Below are 22,941 nucleotides of genomic sequence, written 5' to 3' on the forward strand. Positions count from 1 at the left end.
ATTGCAGTTGCTCATAGAACATGGTTTGGAAAAATCTAAGAGTCTGGTTGAATTATTTATGAATGGTGGGCAGAATTATGTACAAGGACTTTAACATACCTTTTGCGAACCAGATTGTTTTGATTCCCAAGTTTCATGGGCTGGAAATGGAAATATGGGGGTTATGAAGACGTGGACTGGGTTGTTGGGGTTGGTTCTCTGAAACTGTGGGTGCACTCCATATTCACAGAGACCTTTTCCAGCAAAGGATTGTGGTTCTTGAACCAAAAAAAGTATTTATTCATAACCAGAGTTACTTGGAAATGGCCTCCAGAGAATAAGAGATTATTTTATTTTGGAAGTTCAGGACTGTTATTTGGAAGATGGGATGAAGTGTGATCGTCTGAAGCAAAACTATTTCTTTACTTCCTTTCAAGGTATTCTGGGATGACCAGGTGGTGCAGCGTGGCTGCCACCCTCGGAGGAACAAAAAAGAATATAACTGTCAGGTAAGGATTGCTATAACTCTAAGTTTCCTTTTCCCCTGTTTCTTCTTACTTTATTCCCTTTCTTGATCTCTGTTGTTTTTGTCTCTACAACTTCAACATTTGACTCCCTCTGTGCACTATTCTTGTTTTATAAAACCTCTGATAATCACCTGATGGAGCCACATTCCTCCTGGGACATGTTGGGGGGTGTAGTGCAGGTCCAGTTCCTTTTTAGGTCAGTTTTGCCCAGCTGTTCCTTAACTCTTATCACATTTGTCTCCTCCTCTACACCACGTGAGACTATCCTCCCTCTGTCTGTCTTTCGACGTCTTTTCTCTCTGGATCTGGCTTCCATCTTTTGTGTACTCCCATCCTGTTCTTTTCTGTCTTGTCAACTACAAGCAAAAGACACAGTATATGTGTGTGGACACACATGCACACAGGACTTGCTTTAGGGTGGTGCGATTGGTGGAGCTGCACCTGGTGCTGACCTTGGGGGCACTGTGTTTAAAAGTAACTTATGGGTTTACAAGCATCTGCTGCACAGTTTTCTGTGCTGGAAAATGTGATGAGAGTGGAAGGTAGCCTTTTTTCTCTTTCCTCTGTTTTGTGTTTTTCTTTTCTTGACCCTTTCGGTTTCCTCTAGTGTTGTGCTTTTTTTTTCTCTTTTTCAGGTGTTGCAGTGCCCGGGTCCTGTCGAAGGAGCATGATGAGTTCTGGGCCACCAAGTAAGTCCTTATTATCCACACAATTTGAAATTGTGAATTCCACTGAGCTAACTGGACACAGCGTCAGTCTACAGTGGCATTTAAAGCACTGAGTGCAACAAGGCCAATTCCTTCGTTCAATAAAATGTCCCTTCCTAGATCACTGGAAAAAGCAATAGATTAACAGTCTAGGTGGGCAGGGGAGTAAATACCATATGATCATTTATTAAAAGTATTACAAATATCTCATTGTGATGCCAGCCTTTGCCACAGAAATTGTAAATTGATAGTGTTGGCTGCTTATGAGAATCTGTGTCACAATATATGTGCAACTTGTGTTTCTTTCTTAAATATTAGTTATGTTTGCTCTCACATATTTGGGTTCCAGTAACACCAAGCTCCCGATCTACACTGTTTCACCACGATCAGGAATGCAACTCAACTGATTTCCTATCTTGTTTTTGTCAATACTTTCATTGTGCAAAGTATAAGGTCATAAATATTTTTTCTTTGTGTTCTTTTACAATCTCTGACTCCATTTCTACAGGTGACTGAAGCATGAACAGAAAAAAGAAGGTTTAAATTTAGTGAAACACAACGAAAAGGATTATTTCAAGGAAAGTTAAAACATTCTCGAGCTCTAGAGAAGAAACACATTCTATGTGCCAGGAATGGTGAGGATGTTGTAGCGGAAGAAACTGGTGAATGTGAAAGTTGTCAAATTCCTAAAGTAAAAGGAGCATAAAGGTTTACCAAGTGTCAGTAACTGAGATTGAGGAGAACATTGGCCACAATTGATTCCCACGCAGTGCACTTGAGAAAAAGCAGTGCTGTAAATTCTGTTTGATGGTTTATGAGAAATGCTTTGGAGATCCAAACCCTGACCAACAGATCAGTATCCGTAGACGTGTTGTGATGTGACAGAACCGTCAAAAAGACTAATATCCTTGGTTTACAATTGCAAGCTTTTGTCTCCGTCTCCTGGAGGTGACAGGAAGGAAAAGATTATTTAAAAGAAAGTAATTGTAAATACACTTTCTCAGATGTCGTTACAGCAAAGATGCTGGATTATCATTTCCAATATAGGAACATTTTCACCACCAGCTCTGTCTCTTGGGTTGATCCGAGTAGTTTCAAAGTGTTCTGTAATTTCAAAGTGGATCAAGTACCTGTCTTAGCCACTGAGCAAAAAAGCATATACTGGCACAGAAAGTATAAAAGGGGCTAGTGTTACACTACTTGTATGAACAAACATACCCAACAGGCAAACACTAAAGCCCAAAGACCTTATCAGTGCTTTTAAAACTCCTAATTCAAATGTGATAAACTAGAATCACTAAATGAGACTAATTAAACTTGAGAGAATTCACCCGGGCATAACTTGGAGAAAATGAATCCATGAGAGGCCTCTTAATCAATACAAGGGGCTCCTCGGTGAAAGTTAATAAGACAAATTAAATAGGTGCCTTTAACAGTAGGAAAATGATCTCCAGGTAAAAACTATCATTAGTTAAATGCAAATGTGAAGAAGAGCATCTGCAGTGTAGTTTAGAAGTTAATGCTGAGTGTAACATAAACAAGAACATGATCTGAAATCAAATTCAGTCTTAAGATGGCATGTATCCAGGAACAAACCCAACTTGGAGAAACAAACAACTCTAATAAGAGCAATGACTGTGAGAACAGCTTTAATTATCAATCCCACCTCACTAAACATGAGAAAACTAGCGCTGGACGAAAACCCTATCAGTGTCCCGAATGCCAGAAAGGCTTCAATCACAAATCCAACCTTACGGTACATGAAAGAACCCACACTGGGCATAAACTGTATCAGTGTTCTGAATGCCAAAAAGGTTTCTATCACAAATCGAGTTTAACTGTACATCAGAGAATCCATACTGGGCTCAAACCCTATCAGTGCTCTGAATGCCAGAAAAGCTTCAGTCAGAAATCCAGTGTCACTAGACACACAAGGACCCACACTGGACAAAAACCGTATCAGTGCTCTGAATGCCAGAAAAGCTTAATTCGGAAAATAACTCTCAATCACCATGAGAGCATTCACACTGGGCATAAACTGTATCAGTGCTCTGAATGCTGGAAAGGATTCAGTCGGAGATCCAGTTTAATAGAACACGAGAGAACCCATACTGGGCAAAAACCTTATCAGTGCTCTGAATGCTTGAAAGGATTCAGTCAGAGATCCAGTTTAATTGAACACGAGAGAACTCACACTGGGCAAAAACCTTATCAGTGCTCTGAATGCCAGAAACGATTCAGAGTGAAAAAGACTCTCACTCACCATGAGAGAACTCACACTGGGCAAAAACCTTATCAGTGCTCTGAATGCCAGAAAAGCTTCAGTCAGAAATCCAGTGTCGCTAGACACGCAATAACCCACACTGGACAAAAACCTTATCAGTGCTCTGAATGCCAGAAAAGCTTCAGTCTGAAAATAACTCTCACTCACCATGAGAGCATTCACACTGGGCATAAACTGTATCAGTGCTCTGAATGCTGGAAAGGATTCAGTCGGAGATCCAGTTTAATAGAACACGAGCGAACCCATACTGGGCAAAAACCTTATCAGTGCTCTGAATGCTGGACAAGCTTCAGTCAGAAATCCAACCTTACTGTACATGAAAGAACCCACACTGGGCAGAAGCCCTATCAGTGCTCTGAATGCCGGAAAGGATTCAGTCAGAGATCCAGTTTAATTGAACACGAGAGAACCCATACTGGGCAAAAACCTTATCAGTGCTCTGAATGCTGGAAAGGATTCCGTCAGAGATCCAGTTTAATTGAACACGAGAGAACTCACACTGGGCAAAAACCTTATCAGTGCTCTGAATGCCAGAAACGATTCAGACTGAAAAAGACTCTCACTCACCATGAGAGAACTCACACTGGGCAAAAACCTTATCAGTGCTCTGAATGCTGGAAAAGCTTCAGTCAGAAATCCAACCTTACTGTGCATGAAAGAACCCACACTGGGCAGAAACCGTATCAGTGTTCTGAATGCCAAAAAGGTTTCAATAACAAATCTGGTTTAACTCTACATCAGAGAATCCATACTGGGCTCAAACCCTATCAGTGCTCTGAATGCCAGAAAAGTTTCAGTCGTAAATTAACTCTCACTGGACATGAGAGAACTCACACTGGGCAAAAACCTTATCAGTGCTCTGAATGCCAGAAAAGCTTCAGACTGAAACAAACTCTCACTCACCATGAGAGAACCCACACTGGATAAAAACCTTATCAATGCTCTGAATGCTTTAAAATCTTCAGTCATAAATCCAGCCTTACTGCACATGAAAGGACCCACACTGGGCTCAAACCGTATCAGTGCTCTGAATGCCACAAAACCTTCAGATTGAAAAAGACTCTCACTAGACATGAGAGAACTCACACTTGGGAAAGACCTTCTTAGCTCTCTGAATGCTGGAAAAGTTTCAGTTGGAAATCTGGTCTCACTCAACCTGCGAGAACTTACCTGGAAGAAACATCGTCATTGTTCTAAATGCCAGGGAAGGTTCTGCTGGAGATTCAGTTTGATTCAACATGAGAGTACCCACAACATGAAAGAAAATGACCCATGCTCTCAATGTGACAAAAACTTCAGTTGTAAATGTAACCTTTCTACATAAGAGAGACAATTTGGGAGAATAAACGGTGCTCACTGTAAACCCTGAGGAGGAGCTTTCAGCATTGTAAACATTTACATGACGCAGCCACAAAGACTCCACTGTATTGATTGTCCAACAAACTGTCTACTGAGAAAAGCACACAGCGAGGGATGGAAATGCTTGAATTAACCTCATTCCTTTGTAACTAATTGTGGCCTCATTCCATTCAGTGTGTTTTGCTCCCTGAGTGTTTATAAGCAGAGCTCTGACCCACAAAGTTCATTGGATCCTGAACTTTGAGGCCACGCTGCTAGGATCAGGAATGCATGTAACCTTAAACTGTTTCCAGCCTTAGTGAGCCTCACCAGGGGGCTGCAGCAGGAGTCCCTTTATCGTACGTTTCTATGGGACCAACATCTGTTCTGTGCCACGTAGGGCTGATCATTGAGAAAAGCTAAAGTTGATGGATGGACTGGTAGTTAATCTCTGCAATATCCCGCCACATCATTCTCCAGTCTCTGTGCCACTAAAGACAAGGCCAACCATATGCAAACCATTCTTGACCCCACCCTAAATAGTTCTAATGACTTATGTTCCAATGGGACACAGCCTCATATTACAAAGATCCACTTTAGCTGCCTCTTTCCATGTTCTTTTTGCTACAAATGGAACCTGCTTCTCATCTGCTGAGGACAGTTTCACAAGCTTTACAATCACATCAGATACACCCAAAAAGTCTCACAGATAATCATGCCTATTCATAAACTACTATAGGACGACTATAATACAAGAAAATGCGATTCACAAACTACGTGCAGTCGTTCTGCCTCTCCTATCTTTTTCTTTGTGGAGTTGTCTGCCTTGACTGCAGAGTTTCCGCACAAGGTAGTATAGTTTTAGTAGTAAATGTGGGAGTGATAGAGGGAAGTGGCTGTAAAATGTGAAATACTGATGAATAAAGGGGAGGGGTAAGGCAGGAGTAAAGAGGAGTATAGGGAGGGGTTTAGGGAAGGACAGGCATTCTCTAAGGAGTATGCCCATTTCTCTTTACAAACCACATTATAAAGTCACTAAGCCATAACATACCTAAAAGATTCCTAAATGTACTCCTGCTCAGAGCCGGAGTACGTCCAACATCACACATGGCCATCCACTGGAACTGCAACCAGTTAAAAATGAAAAAATATAAAATTCAATGGCAAAACATATCTCAAAAGAAAAGTTTTGATTATTTTAATGAAAATTTGTTTTTAAATTTAAACACTGATATAACATTCATTTTTAGTAAGGTATACTTAAATGTGTTATAATTATTTCTCTACCTCACAATGAATAATCATGAATACATATTAAAAATGTTACTTAACTTTTAATTTAGGCTTTAGAAAAAAACTATTTTATATATATATTCAACTTGGGTGAAATGTAGGGAACATTATATAAGTTTATCAAACTTGAAAAAAAAAATTATTTGTATGTCAAATATGAATTTAAATTTACTTTATAACAAATAAAAATGATGCAACACTATTAACTTGTAATGTAATTCATTTTAAACATCTTTTTTCAAAGGTTTGTATGAAAAATCCCACCTACAGTAAAATCATTCTTTTTTTTTTTTATGTACTCATAGTTACAAAATTTCCTTTCACAACTCTGTTCAGAGGCAGAACTGCCTTACAAAAAGTTATGGATAGAATTGATTGAAATTATTTATTTATTAGTTTTAAAAAACTATTAATTAAAAGGTCAACATATTTTATCATGCAATAATTATTTTTAAAATATAGGTAATTTTGTAACATTCTTTTGAATGTATATGCAGTTTTAGAAGGCATTACCAGTGGCCGGTTATGCTGCACTTTCTAATGCTCTATTTATGCTTCAGTAAGTTACATTTGTACATTTTGCTCCACATCTATTTAAGGGTGTGCAGATGTGCAAATCCACACTTTTGAGTAACGTTATCGTAATAGTGAATAGATACAAGTAGCAAAGTTACTCTACGAGCATCCTTGCATGTATAGATTACTCACAGGTGTAAGGTACCTTTGTGAATAGCCTTCGAGGTTTCAAACTTGGCCTGGGTGTGTCATTTTTGTGCTAACTCTAAAGTGGACGTGGGCACTTGGGCTGTTATTAGAGTGAATTGGATTATCCTGCGCGAACACCAGAGCACTCGTCCGATGTGTATGTTTAGCTGGGGAGCGGCAACAAACATCTTGAAGTAATTTTCCTAGATTTGCTACATCATTCTGCCTCCTGAGAGCCTCCTGTAGCAGTGATGTATCATTACCGTAGTAGGATCAGGTAATTTCTGCGTGTTGTTAGCCATGTTATCATGATTTGCTTTTGTTTTTCCCTTCTCCTCTTCCTTTTACCAGATTTTGTTGGTTTTACCACAACATTAGCACATAAATGTACTTTGCTGTTAATTGGTTCTGAGGTCTTATCTTTTGTGTACACTTCTATTTGATGAACAGTTTTTACCCTCGCTGTACGGCTACAGTGTAAGCCCAAACCCTGAGATTCCTGCACCTTGCTCTGCCTTTATTGGTATTCTACCTTTACACTTGGATAACTGAGATGTGGGTTTGATTCGCTGAACAACCTTTAAACCTGCTGTGATACACCTTGACGGTTACAAGTTTCATGTTTGAACCACCAGCGTGAACTCCAGTATTCTGCTTGTCTCACACCATGTTCCATTCTCTGGCTCGCATCATCACCCTTGGACCATCTCCATAACTAGGAAGCTCCGAAGACTTCGCAGCTGTTGTAACTGCCTGAAGTTTCATAGGTTTTGATGGCCGTAGATTCAGGTTCAACTTGATGACCCAACTCTACTCTGTGGGAATTTTGCACTTCATGACACTTCTGCGCATCTCGTCGCCTTCTGAGACTGATTCAGTAAAAAACCTTGTATCAAGTTCCAGTGTTGATCATCACCAGATACTAAACTTACCTTTGTCCCCTCGGGCATAGCTAGCGAAGTCAGCTATAATTTTGTATGTGACTTCCTGATTGATTCAGTAGATCAGCTTTTTTTTAAATGAATTTACCTTTTTGTTTGGTTTTGACAGTTGTTTTTGCTAATCCTTTAATCACACCCCTCCTTTAAATTTGCTTCGGAATAAATATTAAATATTCTTTTTGATCTAAACTTGGTTTGAATCTTGAAGTTCTTTGTCTATTTTTAATAAACTGTATTGAAATTTGTGACTTCCACTGTTTTTCTTTACCTTCGAGCGCCCCTTAGGCCATAGTGCTCAAGCCACGTTACCAAAAGCGAGCTAAGAACACTCGAGTAGAAGACACATTTAGCTTTGCTGACCAAAGTTTGGGGAAAAGCAAAGCAGGTTGACTCCAGAAAGCACACTAAGATTACTCTCTTAGGTGGCATCTGCACCAACTGTAGATGCAAAAAGTAAAGATTATGAGTGAAGCTGTTGGTATCTGTGCCCCCAGAATTTGTGACTGCCACCCTCTCAGTCTCAAACAGTTGAAAGAGCTAAAGATCCACCTGTCAGAGATTCATATCTCAGCAACTAAGACTGCTCGCTCCTGTCATACAACAATCACATTGTTACCTGAATCACAATCCCTGTGCAATGTACAAACCTTTACATAAACAAGTTGTGCTGTGCGTTTTGAACAGGCTTTCACCCCCCTTTGTATGTAAATGAGTTTCTGTGACCAGACACCCCAGGCTCCCATTTCTTCTACTGCGGATTATAATGTGAGAACTGTAACGAAATAACAAACAAGGGCTGTATTGAGAAATAATCATCTTCCAAGTCACACAGTAGTTTGTAGTTCTTCAGTCTTTTAAATGTACATCCACCCAGCCTGTTCCAAGGTAGAGTAAAGTTTGTGAAGCGCGACTCTCTTTTGGCCCGCTCCCCAGATGAAGTCCATAAGAACAGAAACAGAGTCCAATTTCCTGAAGAAGCGCCGGGGCGGGTAAACTAGAGGGGTCGAGAAGCAGTATAAATGTATTAACAGCATTTTTGCAACTGCCACTCTACCCATGGTTCGATAGTGGCAGTGAGCCCCAAAACGACAGGGAGCTGCAAAACATTGGACATCACCTAAGTTGCCCTGTATACGTTCTTTGTCGGTGTGGTAAATTCATCGCTTAATACCTGAAGATGTCAGGGTGCCACCCCAGTGCTAATTGGGGCAGCACTTCCTGTTCTAAGTTGTGAGTTTGCGCATGGGATATAAGCTAGATTTGGCCTAATTTAGCCTCCGTCCAGAATCCCTACCAAAATCGTCTAGAACCTCTATCACCTGAGGTAGATACGCCTTCACATTCCTGAGGTACACAAATGTGTCATCAGCATACAGTGAAATGACCTCCCAATTTGGCCCACTTGGTATACCGACTGCTGGGTCCTGTGAACGAAACAAGCCAGAGAACAGGTCCATGACTAGGGCGAAAGTAATCGACAGCGGGCATCTTTGCCACATGCTTCGAAAGAAACTGAGATCTCTGCCTGTCTGGATGCGGGCCAGCGATTTATCCAGTGCAGTATTTCTGCACCTACTTTCATGTACATCAGCACTTTCGTTAAATAAAACTACTCCAGGGTGTCGAAGGCCTTCTATACATCTAGTGAGAGTGTTGTTTATGGAGGCAAATTCTTGAAGATTCTTTTCCATCAGCTGCAGAGGCGCCATAGGTTTAGACACATTTTTCTCCCAGGTACGAAACCATTCTGGTCTTGGTGCCAATGTAGAGAGGCAGGGGAGCAACCTGTTTGCAAGGACCTTCCTGCGAATCTTGTGGTCGGTGTACAGTGGCCAGTAGGAACGTAGCTCCAGGGGGTCCTTGTTGGGCTTAGGCAGTACCAATATCATAGCCTCCCCTAGGGATCCCGGCAATGAGACCTTCTGCTGGGCCTGTTGGTGCATTTGGAGTAGGTTTGGAGTGAGGGTTGCTCTGTAGGTGAAGTAAAAGTCCACCGGGAACCTGTCCATCCTAGGAATTTTGTTGCACGCGATCTAATCAATCATGAAGCCAATTTGTGGTCAGGGTTTCATCTGGTGTATGTCCCTGAAGGGGGTTAAGTCTGGGGATCGACAGTCTATTCAAATACTCATCTAATTGGGGCGCTTGCACTCCCAACACAGCCTGGTATACAGACGTCTGGTACTACAGGAAAGCCTGGTTTATATCTGCCTGTACATTTCAAAAACTCAGTTATACATAAGGATAAACAGACAAAACAGTCCAAAAAATATATGTTCACCAAGTAATTTAATGTACTAGTTTTTCTGGTGAATACTCAAGTAATATTGAAGAGACAGGTAATATTCAAGAATTACCGGTTAAGTAAAGGCTGCTCCAAAAGGGGGAACGTGCTAATAGGATGAGGAGTGCTCAGTGTTAAGAAGGAAAGAAATCAGTGACATAGGAGAAAACAAGAGATGCATATTATTTTCAAACACACTATGATCGGTTGTCATTCACCGTCATAAGCAGCCTAGCTCCACATGTATTTGTACACAATTTAAGTCATATGTAAAATTGCAGAATAAAATTCAAAATTTCCATGATAGAGGACACAAAAGGATAAGTCTAGGCCTATCCAAGAGCGTCGACGTTTCCATCCGACTTAGGGCACAAGGGAATTTCACAACCTCAGCTGTGCGGATCTTCTACAGGACAGGGGTGGTGTGGGGCAACTTGGATGAAGGTGGATAAGTGCCTAATGGGAATAAAAGCTTGGGTCAGGTCCAATGCTGTATGTAAAGGTGCGCATCAATAAGCAGTGCACGTGGTTGAAAAAGGTAAGGCTTATCCTTCGCATGTGGTGAGAAGCCAAGGGATGAGTTCATCAAGCCATGTCGTATTCACTAGTAAATTCCATTTGGGATAACCATCCAGGAGATTAATGAACTAAGGAGGAAAAATGGGGAGAAAATGCCTTAAGTACTTGACCGGCATCGAGGATAGCGTATACGTCGGTTACAGTGCTGATCAGACATACCTTAGTGTTATTCAGGAATGAAGCCTGGGCATAGTTGTAAAGGTGGGGGCTCCGTCGTGGTCTGTGTATTAATCACGGTTCAAGGCGATCAGCGGTCTGTGAAGTAAATGTGCGAAAGCTTAGTTATGCTGGCAAGGAGAGGCAGCCGGCTGTAAAAGCATTACAATTACGCCGCGAGTTGTGTGGTTAATTACCTGAAGACAGGGGTCCTCACAGTTCGGTGTCTCAGCAACAAATGAATTGCAAGCGTGGCCCCGCCAGGAGGATAATTAAATACCGGAGGCCGCGGGAAAAGGTTACTGAGGACGTGCGCTATTGGCCAGAGTTGAAAGACTGGCAAGGCAATGCGCCGATTACCGGAGAAGGAGACGAAAGCTCCTGTCACGTGTGACAGATGCCTGAGTTATGATAGTGCATTAACGCTGGCATAATAAATCTGAGACATCATTATTTCCGAGAAGTATATACATTGTGATGAAACACACAAAAAACATTGAAAGCTCATTAGTCCCGAAATACATGTGCTATATACAATGTGAAAGCGAGAAGAATTCAACATGTTCGAACATTCAGTATATGAGGGACATGTTTGGAGAATACAAGAAAATACTTATAAAATGCGAGCATGAGTACTCAAATGGATGCACTATTAAAAGCACGATGTAAAGTTAACAGTTTCACATTGTATATAGCACATGTATTTCGTGACTAATTAGGGATATGATTTTTCAGGAGAAAAGTAATTGACACACAGATCCAAGTACATGGAAGGTACATAGATGCACAATGGAAGAAAGTACATGTAGACCAAAGATGACAACATAATTATTCTACATGTTTATACAATGCAATACACAAAGATAGGTACAAATCTATAGTGAGATAAATGCTTATATACAGAGGGATATGCTGTAAATTTCTCTTTGCGTATATTGCTTCGGTGGGGAAGAGCAAATTCTTGAGTAGTTTTCTAAAGATAAGGTGGTTGTCAGTGGATCTTATGTTGGGGGGTAAAGAGTTCCATAGTTTGGCTGCTTGACCAGAGAAGGATGTGCCACTCATGTTTTTTGCTGGTATCTTGGGATTTTGAGTCACAATGCCCCTTTAGAGCAGATGTTCCTTTGTTGAATGTGTTTGGTGATTTTATTCCTGATGAAGAGCGGTCCCATTCCATATAGTGCTTTGTGGGTGATACAAAGTAGCTTGAACGTGGATCTTCTAGCAACCGGTAACCAATGCAGGGCTTTCAGGACAGGTGAGATGTGGTCTCCCGGTTTGATATGCAAGAGTAGTCTGGCAGCCGAGTTCGGTATCTGTTGTAGTCTTTTTATGGTTGTTAAAGGTGATCCGTGGTAGAGGCTATTGGCGTAATCGAGTTTGGACAAAACAAGGGAGATGGTAGCTTGGATCTTGTGTGGAAATCCCAAATGAGGGAAAATTCGGTGCAGTATTTTTATAGTGACAAAGCTTGATCTTGATAGTTTGTCCACTTGGGTATTCATTGATAGCTTGGAGTTCATGGTAATTCCGAGGTTTCTAAATTCCTTCGATACGTTAGGTGGTGATCCCAGTTCATCAGCCCAGGAGGAAAGCGGGTCATAATGTTTTAAATCGCCACATGTGAGTATTTCCGTTTTTGGAAGCATTCAATTTGAGATGGCTCCAAGTCATCCACTGATCCACAGCTCTGAGACAACTGAACATTGGGGATTTTCCAATGTCTTTGGGGCGCTTCAGTTGAAGGAGTATTTGTGTGTCATCTGCATAGTTATAGCACGTGAAGTGAAATTAATTGATCAATACTGGTAATGACTTTATGAAGATGTTGAAAAGCATGGGCGAGATGATAGATCCTTGAGGGACCCCTGCTTTTGTGGAGTACGGTTTAGATGAGAAAAGTGGGGTGTGGATGACATTAGTTCTGTTACGAAGGTAGGACGCGATCCAGTCTAGAGCAGTCCCCTCTATGCCGGCTTCATAGAGTCTTTGTTTCAGAGTGTCATGGTCAACCGTGTCAAAGGCAGCCGAAAGCTCCAAGAGGAGTAGTGCAGCAACCCCGTTGAGGTATACTGTATTCTTTAGGTCATCCCCAATGGCAAGGAGGGCAGATTCTGTTCCTCTGCCCGGATGGAATCCCGTTTTGAAGTCTGAAAGTATAGCATTTTCTTCAATGAATTGTGACATCTGGGCAAACGCTGCTCTTTCTATCAGTTTGCCCAGGAAAGGTTGATTTGTAGTGGGTCGGTAGTTGTCAGGGTTCAGCTGATCCAAGTGTTTTTTTTTCAGTAAAGGGTGTATGTGTGACATTTCGAGTTCTTCTGGAAATAGTCCGGTAGTTAAGGAATCGTTGATGATTCTTTTTACTGGAGTGGAAGCAGAGGTTGATAAAAGAATTGTCTTGAAAGATTGTGGTGAACACGCATCAGAAGGGCTGCCGGCAGGCCTGCTTGCTTTGATCAGGTCCATAAATTCATTGTGTGAGATGTGTTGGAAGGAACGGAGAGCCTGGGTTACAGTACTCTTGGGTTGTTGTTTTGTACAAGGGTTAGTGCTGGTGCTTTGTCTCTGTTTTAAGTACGAGCCCAGTGTGTCTGCTTTGTCTGTGTCATGATTTGCCAGTTTGTCTGTGAAATCCTGATTAACAGGATGAATTTCTTCAAGGCAATTTGATTTGCGAAATTAAGTATTTGATAGAATTCTTTATTTGCACATTTAGCAATTTGAATTCTGTCTGAATAGTATATTTTTTTTACTTTTTTGATAAATGACTTGTATAATCTGTTAATTTTCTGTAGGGGAAGTTTGTCTTGTTTGGCGTTTGTTTTGAGCCAGGTATGTTGCAGCTTTCTAATTTATTGTTTTATGTCTTTTATCTCTATGTTCCTCCAAGGAGCTTTTTTTCTTTTGTTCTGTTGAGTTGTTTTGAGTTGTATCAGGATGTGAAAAGCTTCCTGTAGCCACTTATATAGTTTTTGAACAGAATGTACTGTTTCCAGATTTGTCCTGAATGTTAGTTGTGTTTATAAATTAATAGGTGGCTGGATGTAAGGTAGTTTTAGGTGATTCGCTTAGTGTTGTTTTATGTTGGAAAGCAAGCAAATGGTGGTCTGACCATGTGACTGGAGTTATAGTTTGAAAGGTAACTAGTTCAGTATTAGCAAAAATGACATCTAGGATATTTCTGGCGATGTGTGTGGTTTGTGGACAATCTGATGCAGGTTCAGTGCGTCTAGGCCAGTAATTATTGTTTTCGGATGGGTCATATTGGGTTTGTCAAACCAAATGTTGAGCAAAACACACAAGATGATGGAAGGAATGTTGCACAATGGCAAAACATTCACCCCCAGTCACAGATCTGGGTTTAATCCATCATTATTTTGCTCACCAAGCCACCCCAGTTCAGACATGGCCATATGCAAATCAGTCTTAACCCTGTACCTCATGGGAACAGTCCAGCCTGAACTGCCAAGCCATGTCTTCTCTGGACCGCAATCAAACATCCTAGGACCGGTTTCTGGCTATCAGCCGTCTTCAGCCAGGATAGCTTGACTCCAGTGGCGTAGTGAGCACGGGGCCCACGTCTGGGCATACCCTTCCCACATAGGGTGAACAGCAAAACACACAAGATGATGGATGGAATGTTGCACAATGGCAAAATATTCACCCCCAGTCACAGATCTGGGTTTAATCAATCTTTATTTTGCTCACCAATCCACCCCAGTTCAGACATGCCCATATGCAAATCAGTCTTGACCCTGTGCCTCACGGGAACAGTGCAGCCCGAACTGCCATGCCATGTCTTCCCTGGACGGGAATCAAACATCCTAGGACCGGTTTCTGGCTATCAGCCGTCTTCAGCCAGGATAGCTTGACTCCAGTGGCGTAGTGAGCACGGGACCCAAATGTTGAGGTCACCCAGAACGCATAGGTTGGAGTGTATTGAAATTGTGTCTAGAAGTGTGTCTGGGAATGTCGCCGTGCTCGGTGGAGGTATGTAAAGGAGCAGGAAGTTACAGGAGGAAGACGGTGTAGGATTACATCTGGTGAGAAGAGCCTCACAATTCTTTATGGTGATGTCGTCAACTTTAGTGATATGTAATGTTTGTCTGAACATAACAGCTAGACCACCTCATTTTTTGCCTTTATGATTTTGGGTGATCGTTTGATAGCCTAGAGGAACGGCTTCATGCAAGACTGGAGCCATATCATCTCCCAACCATGATTCGGTTATGAATAGTATGTCTGGTTTTGCATCGGTGAGAAGGTCATAGATGTGAAGTTTGTTTTTAGAGAGGCACCGAGCATTTATTAGTGGAAAATTTAGAGAATGGGCTTTGGTGACAGTGAGAGTTTGTTTTGTAGAAGAGTGATCAGTATTGTGTGGGTTTCTAGCAGGTGTGTTTTTAGTGCTGGTATTAGCTGTATTAGGATAGCAATTGTGTGGCTGTTCTGTATAATTTTTGCTCATCCAGCATGCTAAGAAGGCATTTTGATGGGTCTGCGTGTGAATGTGGTGAAGATGGTGTTTGAGAGTGAGTTGGTGGGCTGTGCTGTGTTTTTGTGGTGTAACATTGTTGTGCAGAATACATGGGGAAGCGGAGTTGTGAGGTGTGGCACATTGCTTATATTGTTTGCTTGTTTAGGGCGGCAGGTGTATGAGTCAGGGGTGGTGGTGCAGCATTTGAGTCATGAAGTAAGGTTCTAAATTGCCAACGGATGAGAGGCGTTTGGAGGAGTGTTGCTGTATTGCTGTATCTTTGTTAGGTGTGGTAGAAGAGAGAAAGCTTGGCATTGGAGTTTGTTCCTTTATGTTGTGTGAAAAGTCGGTGTATGTTTGAATTTTGTGATGGTAGGTATTAAGAGGTGTTGCGTTTTGAAGATTTTGTTGTGCTTGTGTGTGTGATGTTTTGTTTTTGAGGAATATTGAAAAGAGGTTCTGGTGTATTTGTTTCATGTGATGAATTTGTTTGTATAGTATTGTTTATGAGTGGATGTTGTAAGGCAGAGCGGTGGTGATGTGTGTATGAGTAGAGTGTATGTTGTTTGTAGGAGGGGATGAAGTAGAAGTAAGAGTATTTGTCTTTGTCATAGACTGGTTTGTTGCAAGAGTCAAAAAGTGTGCAGTGTATGTGTTGTGCGTTAGTGCTAAGGTAGAAGGAAGAGGAGGGTGTTGGTTGGACAAGTGATGGAAGGCTGATTATATATTTGTTGGTGAGATACAGTGGTCTGAGAGGGGTGTTTAGAGCAGGGAGTGAGTGTCTGAATGGGATGTAGTTATCTTTGGTGTTGTGTTAGTGATGAATGGATTGGTTAGTGGTATCCGATAGAGTTATATATTGTTTATAGGTGACGGTGTGGTAGTTGGGATAGGAGGGTGTATAGATGTTTTTTGGTTTGTTTTATAGTGTATGCTGGTAACATTTGTATGTGCATAGGGTTGTGTGTGGTGTACATTTGGTGTGAGTGTGCACTGTTTGTGGATGTGAATGATGTAGGGTGGGTATTCTTGAATGGGAAATTGGGAAGCATTTCTGGCCACCTTCCCGTCTTTCACTCAAAAGTTGAGTGCCCCACTGCAGATATATGGTTGTTCAGTCTCTGTGGGAGCACAAACTGACTGTCGGCATATGTATGAATTGGCTGTTTGCTTATCACGCACAATGGTCTTACTGCTTACACCAAAGCACTGGTGCCAGTAAGATTAGAACGACATGTGTATTCTGGGCCGAGTATCTGTATTGACGTACCGGGCTATTTAAGATCAATTGGTTGCTTACTTTCTCTGAGAGGCAAATAATTTATTTTTATTTTTAGACAAAGCAGCACTGACAGGGCTGTGCTACTCTGTTCTCTGAGCCCTGCTATCTGTACCACATCCAAGTGGTTACATCCAGTGCCTTTGTTTTGGGCGGCTTACATTGATATCTCTAAAATATACATGTTTATACTGATAGGTGGTGAAGTCAATCACCAGATTGTACTGAAACGGTGCATAAATCAATTTTTGCTGCTTATCTTTAAGGCATCTTTCGATCTTGCAAGTTGCCCACCAATGTTGTATCTGTTTATAAACAATGGCCATCTCGACTCTGAGGGACTAAGATGCCCATAAACAAGGTTACATCAAGCTGGCAAAGTAAGAGGAAAGAAGGCTCCTATGAGCTGTGAAACCCAGCACCCTCGTTTGTCTGCTTAAGTGGAGGCGGGGCGGGAGAAGCATGTTGTCCATATTCTTACAATTGGTCTAACATGTCCCTTTTTCCCCTGCCATTGTTAAGTTTTCCACGTTTTTAGTTCCAGTTCCTAAATAATGCTTGTTCGGAGTTGGCATCTGTGAAAAGGAATCGATTATCACTTAAATATATTGTTATTGCTATTCATGAAGGCTGAACTTATGATGGGGCATTTAGATAGATTTGTAATCCATGTGTTAGGTGAAACAATATTATTAGAACAGTTCTTTAAGCACAAATGCAGGGCGTGAGAGCTGCAACGCACTCAAGAACAAGTATTCCCAGAATGCAAATTAAGGAAAAGGCATAATATGGGATTTTGGTACAATGGTAGCATTGTTTTGTTAAGGGTACACATTTCACTAATTAAATGGAAATAGGGGAAACTTTGCATTGCACTTTGTTGCATGCGTGTTCTTTGGTGGTTTATTTCCCACATTTTATTTGTCCTTCTCCTCCCACCACCCACGACAGCTTGAGAACTTTTCTGGGTCACACAAGATCTTTGGGATTGTTACCAATCATCTCCTTACCTCGTATCACAAGCCGGGTCGTTACCCCATGTCGAAAGGGTGTTATAGCTCATCCATGATCAGATATCGGCAGTGAGTCATCCAATCACAGGTCCCGCGTGCACTAGAGCTGCGCGTGTCTTACCAGAATAAACCAGTGGTCGGGGAAGTAGTACCTTCTCGCCCACAGCACCTTCCAGGCAGGATGGGCAATAAGGAGCTGTTTGCACTCTTCTGCTTCACAGACAGACAAACAGATGTCCCTCTGCATCCCATTTGGTTGAAGAGTTTTCCCTGGGCCTGTGATCAGAGTGACCATTAAGGGTTTTCACCCTTAAACTCCTTTAAGGGTTTAAACACTTAAACTCATTCGTTAGTTCAAGTTCTTGTTTGTTACGTTTTTGTCAATGCAGTAAAAGACACCATAACATTTTTCTCTGTGCTTTACTAAACACCTGTTTAAATTCATAAACTGTACTGTGTCTACTTCTGTTTCATGAACTTTACGTGTTCCAAACCTTTAGGCCTGTTGCCCCTCCTAGTTTATTGACCTTGGAGATACTTGGGTCTGTGCAGGCCATTATCAAGCCAAAGGAGAATCTGTGGATTCTTTAAAACAGCTGATCACAGTTGCTGAGTGTTTGCGGACACCTCATATCACTGTTTTACAAGCCAACGCTATATATGTAGCAGTAACCTTTTTTCAGGATCACTGACATTTATTATTTTGTTATTCCTAAAGTAGAAACCCACACAGTGTTTTTTTCTTTACTTGAAGCTGCTTTGCACAACAGCTGCACTGCTGTGCAACATGTCTAAAAGCATTGATAAATCCAATAGATCTTGCTTAGGCAAAACCTATTGGCTTTGAAGGTGCTTGTTTAGTAAGCTTTCACTCGCCCCTCTTTTTTATTTTTATATTATTAAATCGTTTTTATTTGCATTGAACAAGTTAACAATCCTGCCATGCCAGACAGACAGGTTCAGTTTACCCCGTTTACCGCGTCAGAATGTCTGTCACGGTGTGGGCATTCCATTAAGCGGGCAGGGTTGCGGCAGCCAACGGTCGTGCGCAAAACCCGCGAGTTAGTGCCGAAGGGAAACATCCTTTACAACGCAACTTTTACCATGCAGTGCCTTTACGACGCAACTTTTACAATGCAAACCATTACAACGCATTGCGCTGGGGGGCGCTCTAGGATAGGGAATAGGTTTAATTTACTATCCAACACCTTCCCTACTATCCACGGGGACTGGAGTTGGAATAGTAAATTAAACTATTCACTATCCAGCGCCCCAAAGCACTATGCGTTGTAAAGGCATGCATTGTAAAAACCGCGTTGTAAAGGCATGCATGGTAAAAGCATGCTTTGTAATGTCATACATCCGTGCCGACGGAGCACAGAACGGGTTAAATAGCATTACATCAGTAGTTGAAACCTCAGTCAAGCAAATGTAGATTTCGCCTATGAGGAACTCACCTCCCTCGCCCCTCTTTGACATGTTTCTTGTGTAGTACTGTTAAGAGAACAGACTCTCCTTACATGATTGGTTTAGTGGGAGGTGGTCTGACCCGGCCTACATGCTTGAGCTGCACATGCTGCCACTGACTGACATCCAATCCATACTTTATGGGGACCGTATTCCATCCCGAATGCCGGACGTGACGCGTTCAGTGCTCCTTGCTTGGCGGGCGGCGCTGCGGCACACTCAGTGGACACACAAGTTGACCCGGTGCACCCCCCTCTGGCACCGCACCTGGCTTAAGGAGGTGAGTGGCCTACAGGGCTTTCGCTCCTGGGATCTTACGGGATCTCTCAGCTGGGGGATGTGTGGGTGAATGACCATATGCGTTCCTTTGCGGACCTACGAACCCGGTATTCCCTGCACCAGTACAATTCTACAAATATTTGCAGCTGCGTCACGCCCTCCATGTACACCTCTCTGAGGGCACACGCATCCCTGAGCACAACCCGCCTGAGGCACAGATCATGCTTGGGGACCTGGGGAAGGTGGGAAGTCTCCCGCATCTACTGCACACTAATTAATAATACCCCGACCACGCTCGACCGACTCCGACATCAATGGGTGGGAACTCTGGATGAAGTGGATTGGCGTGATGCTCTGATGGCCCCCAGGACTATCACTCATTCCGCCGAACTTCGCTTGGTCCAGCTATACTACTTGCACGCCGCCTACTTGACCCCAGCCCGCCTTCCTCAGGCTGGACTCTGCCCCTCCCCTGCAGGCACCAGGTCGCACTTCTGGGGTGACATTGAAGAAGAGCTTACGAAGGTGCTGGGTTGGGTGGTCCCCCATGATCCTCGACATGAACTTGTGGGGATTACGGATGGGCTGGACGGATCCAGGAATGAAAAACTGTTTCTCACAACTGCATTGGATGTGGCTAAAAGGGACATAGCTGCCTCTTGGATATGTCCGGAATCTCCAAGTGTTGGACGATGGCGGAGCGGGGTTGACTGGTGAGCCGCGCAGGAGAAAACATTGTATGAAACACGTGGTTGTCCTAGGAAATATCGCAGGGTGTGGGGGAAGTGGCTGGGGGGGCAGATTTAGATTTATGGAAATGTTTACTTATACTATTTTGTAACCTGCCAGACTTGTATATCGGGAAAGTCTTACCTTTTGTATATACCTATGCTTTTATGCATTGTAATATGTGGCTGAATTTGTGTGTGAAAACAATAAAAATAGTTTATCAAAAAAAGAGAACAGAAAAATACAGGGACAGAGACAGTGGTCATGGATCCCCAATGTTGTCTTACACTACCAGTTACCACAACAGTACAGCACGGCAGGAATGTGATACCATTCCTTTGCATTCGCTTCTACCCCTTCATTATGTTCAATTTCTTATCTGCTTGTAGCCTTATTTGTCCATTAGGAGAAAAACATTTTTGGTTGACTAGACTGACTGACTGTCTTTTAAAATGTTGTCAACCAACAATTTTCCCAAAGGCATTGTGGTAGGGAAATATGACTTTGATGATTTGGTTCTTCTGTGAATTTGGTTTTTATTTGGGTGTTAGGATATTGTTGCGGTTTTATAAATCAATAATATAGATGAACACAATTCCAAAAGGGTATGGAGTGGGGGCTGCGGCTTCTTAGTCTTGACAGGTGTAGTAATGGTTTCCTTTTTCTCTCCACAGGTTTCTTGAGGGATGGTGCCACTGGCAGCCTCTTCCCATAAAAATAGGGACAATGCGAGGTGTAAGCTACTCTATTCTTTTACTATTTTCTTCCATCACCAGGTCACCCACGATGAAGGATTCTAAACACTCTGTGTCTCTTTTCTCTCTGGTAGGAGTGTCATGGTGGCCCGGTGGGAGTGCCCAAGGTTATTAAGAAGTTCACAGATAAGTGCAAAAGGAGAAGGTAGGGAAGGAAATGAAGAGAAAAGAAATGGAAGCTTTGGATCTCTCAGTTCCTGTGCCCAACTTAAGGGAGAATTTCATATTATCCTCCCTCTCCTTGTATACTGGCACTTTCTAGGACACATACATGGGCCTCCAGTTTTCCTCCTTTCCCCTTCATGCAGGTACTCCCCCACCCACAATGATGCGCCCCACCTTGCTCAGAGCTCTCCTGAGCTGCTGCGGGCTGCAGCTGTATCTCTGGCAACGTCTACCATTCGGTGGCGAACCACACATAGTGGATCTCTTCTGTCTTGCTGCGGTCCTGCCGATTCTTCTTCTCCAGTGTGGCGCTGACTCAAGGCTTCTTTTTTGATGTCCCTTTGTTTTGCTGGTCTCGCTCCTGTCTCTCCTCCATGCTGGCATCTTTCTCTTGGTCTCCCCCTTCTCTTACGGTGTTGCGTTTTAAAATGAAAAGGCTGAAGGACCAGGAACCAGCTTAGTATGCGAGGGTCCCTTTTGTACCGCTTTTGGCCGCCATAAGTGTGGCAGCGTATGCTCAGACGTGAGTCCCTTGCTCACTTTGCCACTGGATTCAAGCAAGCCGGGCTGAAGACGGGTGAAATGCCAGAAACCGGTCCTCAGAAGTTTGTTTCTGGTCCAGGGAAGACATGGCTTGGCAGTTCGGGCTGGACTGTTCCCATGAGGCACAGGGTCAGACTGATTTGCATATGGCCATGTCTGAACTGAAGTGGCAGAGTGGGCTAAAGAACGGTGATGGATTAAACCCAGATCTTTTGACTGGGTGTGAGTGTTTGATTGATTCGGATGCTCCGTCCATCACCACCCCCTTTTGTACCGCTTTTGGCCGCCATGAGTGTGGCAGGGTATGCTCAGACGTGAGTCCCTTCCTCACTTTGCCACTGGATTCAAGCAAGCCGGGCTGAAGACGGCTGGAATGCCAGAAACCGGTCCTCGAAGCTTGTTTCCGGTCCAGGGAAGACATGGCTTGGCAGTTCGGGCTGGACTGTTCCCATGAGGCACAGGGTCAGACTGATTTGCATATGGCCATGTCTGAACTGGGGTGGGAGAGTGGGCTAAAGAACGGTGATGGATTAAACCCAGATCTTTTGACTGGGTGTGAGTATTTGATTGATTCGGATGCTCCGTCCATCACCACCCCCTTTTGTACCGCTTTTGGCCGCCATAAGTGTGGCAGGGTATGCTCAGACGTGAGTCCCTTGCTCACTTTGCCACTGGATTCAAGCAAGCCGGGCTGAAGACGGCTGGAATGCCAGAAACCGGTCCTCGGAAGCTTGTTTCCGGTCCAGGGAAGACATGGCTTGGCAGTTCGGGCTGGACTGTTCCCATGAGGCACAGGGTCAGACTGATTTGCATATGGCCATGTCTGAACTGAAGTGGCAGAGTGGGCTAAAGAACGGTGATGGATTAAACCCAGATCTTTTGACTGGGTGTGAGTGTTTGATTGATTCGGATGCTCCGTCCATCACCACCCCCTTTTGTACCGCTTTTGGCCGCCATGAGTGTGGCAGGGTATGCTCAGACGTGAGTCCCTTGCTCACTTTGCCACTGGATTCAAGCAAGCCGTGCTGAAGACGGCTGGAATGCCAGAAACCGGTCCTCAGAAGTTTGTTTCTGGTCCAGGGAAGACATGGCTTGGCAGTTCGGGCTGGACTGTTCCCATGAGGCACAGGGTCAGACTGATTTGCATATGGCCATGTCTGAACTGGGGTGGGAGAGTGGGCTAAAGAACGGTGATGGATTAAACCCAGATCTTTTGACTGGGTGTGAGTATTTGATTGATTCGGATGCTCCGTCCATCACCACCCCCTTTTGTACCGCTTTTGGCCGCCATAAGTGTGGCAGGGTATGCTCAGACGTGAGTCCCTTGCTCACTTTGCCACTGGATTCAAGCAAGCCGGGCTGAAGACGGCTGGAATGCCAGAAACCGGTCCTCGGAAGCTTGTTTCCGGTCCAGGGAAGACATGGCTTGGCAGTTCGG

The 22,941-nt window shown here is 43.1% G+C and overlaps 1 protein-coding gene across 1 annotated transcript in view; it reads left to right on the top strand.

Moving 5' to 3' along the window:
* Positions 1-416: 416 nt before the first annotated feature.
* The window catches only part of LOC144805723 (uncharacterized), a 221,835-nt gene continuing 199,310 nt past the window's right edge, over positions 417-22,941 (top strand). The window contains 3 exon segments of the mRNA XM_078672220.1: positions 417-488; positions 1,142-1,195; positions 1,722-4,572. Coding sequence (XP_078528346.1) covers positions 2,787-4,572 — 1,786 coding nt within the window. The 5' untranslated portion in view covers positions 417-488; positions 1,142-1,195; positions 1,722-2,786.

This window comes from Lissotriton helveticus, assembly GCF_964261635.1.
Source record: "Lissotriton helveticus chromosome 1_1 unlocalized genomic scaffold, aLisHel1.1 SUPER_1_unloc_2, whole genome shotgun sequence".
In the NCBI taxonomy this organism is placed as follows: domain Eukaryota; kingdom Metazoa; phylum Chordata; class Amphibia; order Caudata; family Salamandridae; genus Lissotriton; species Lissotriton helveticus.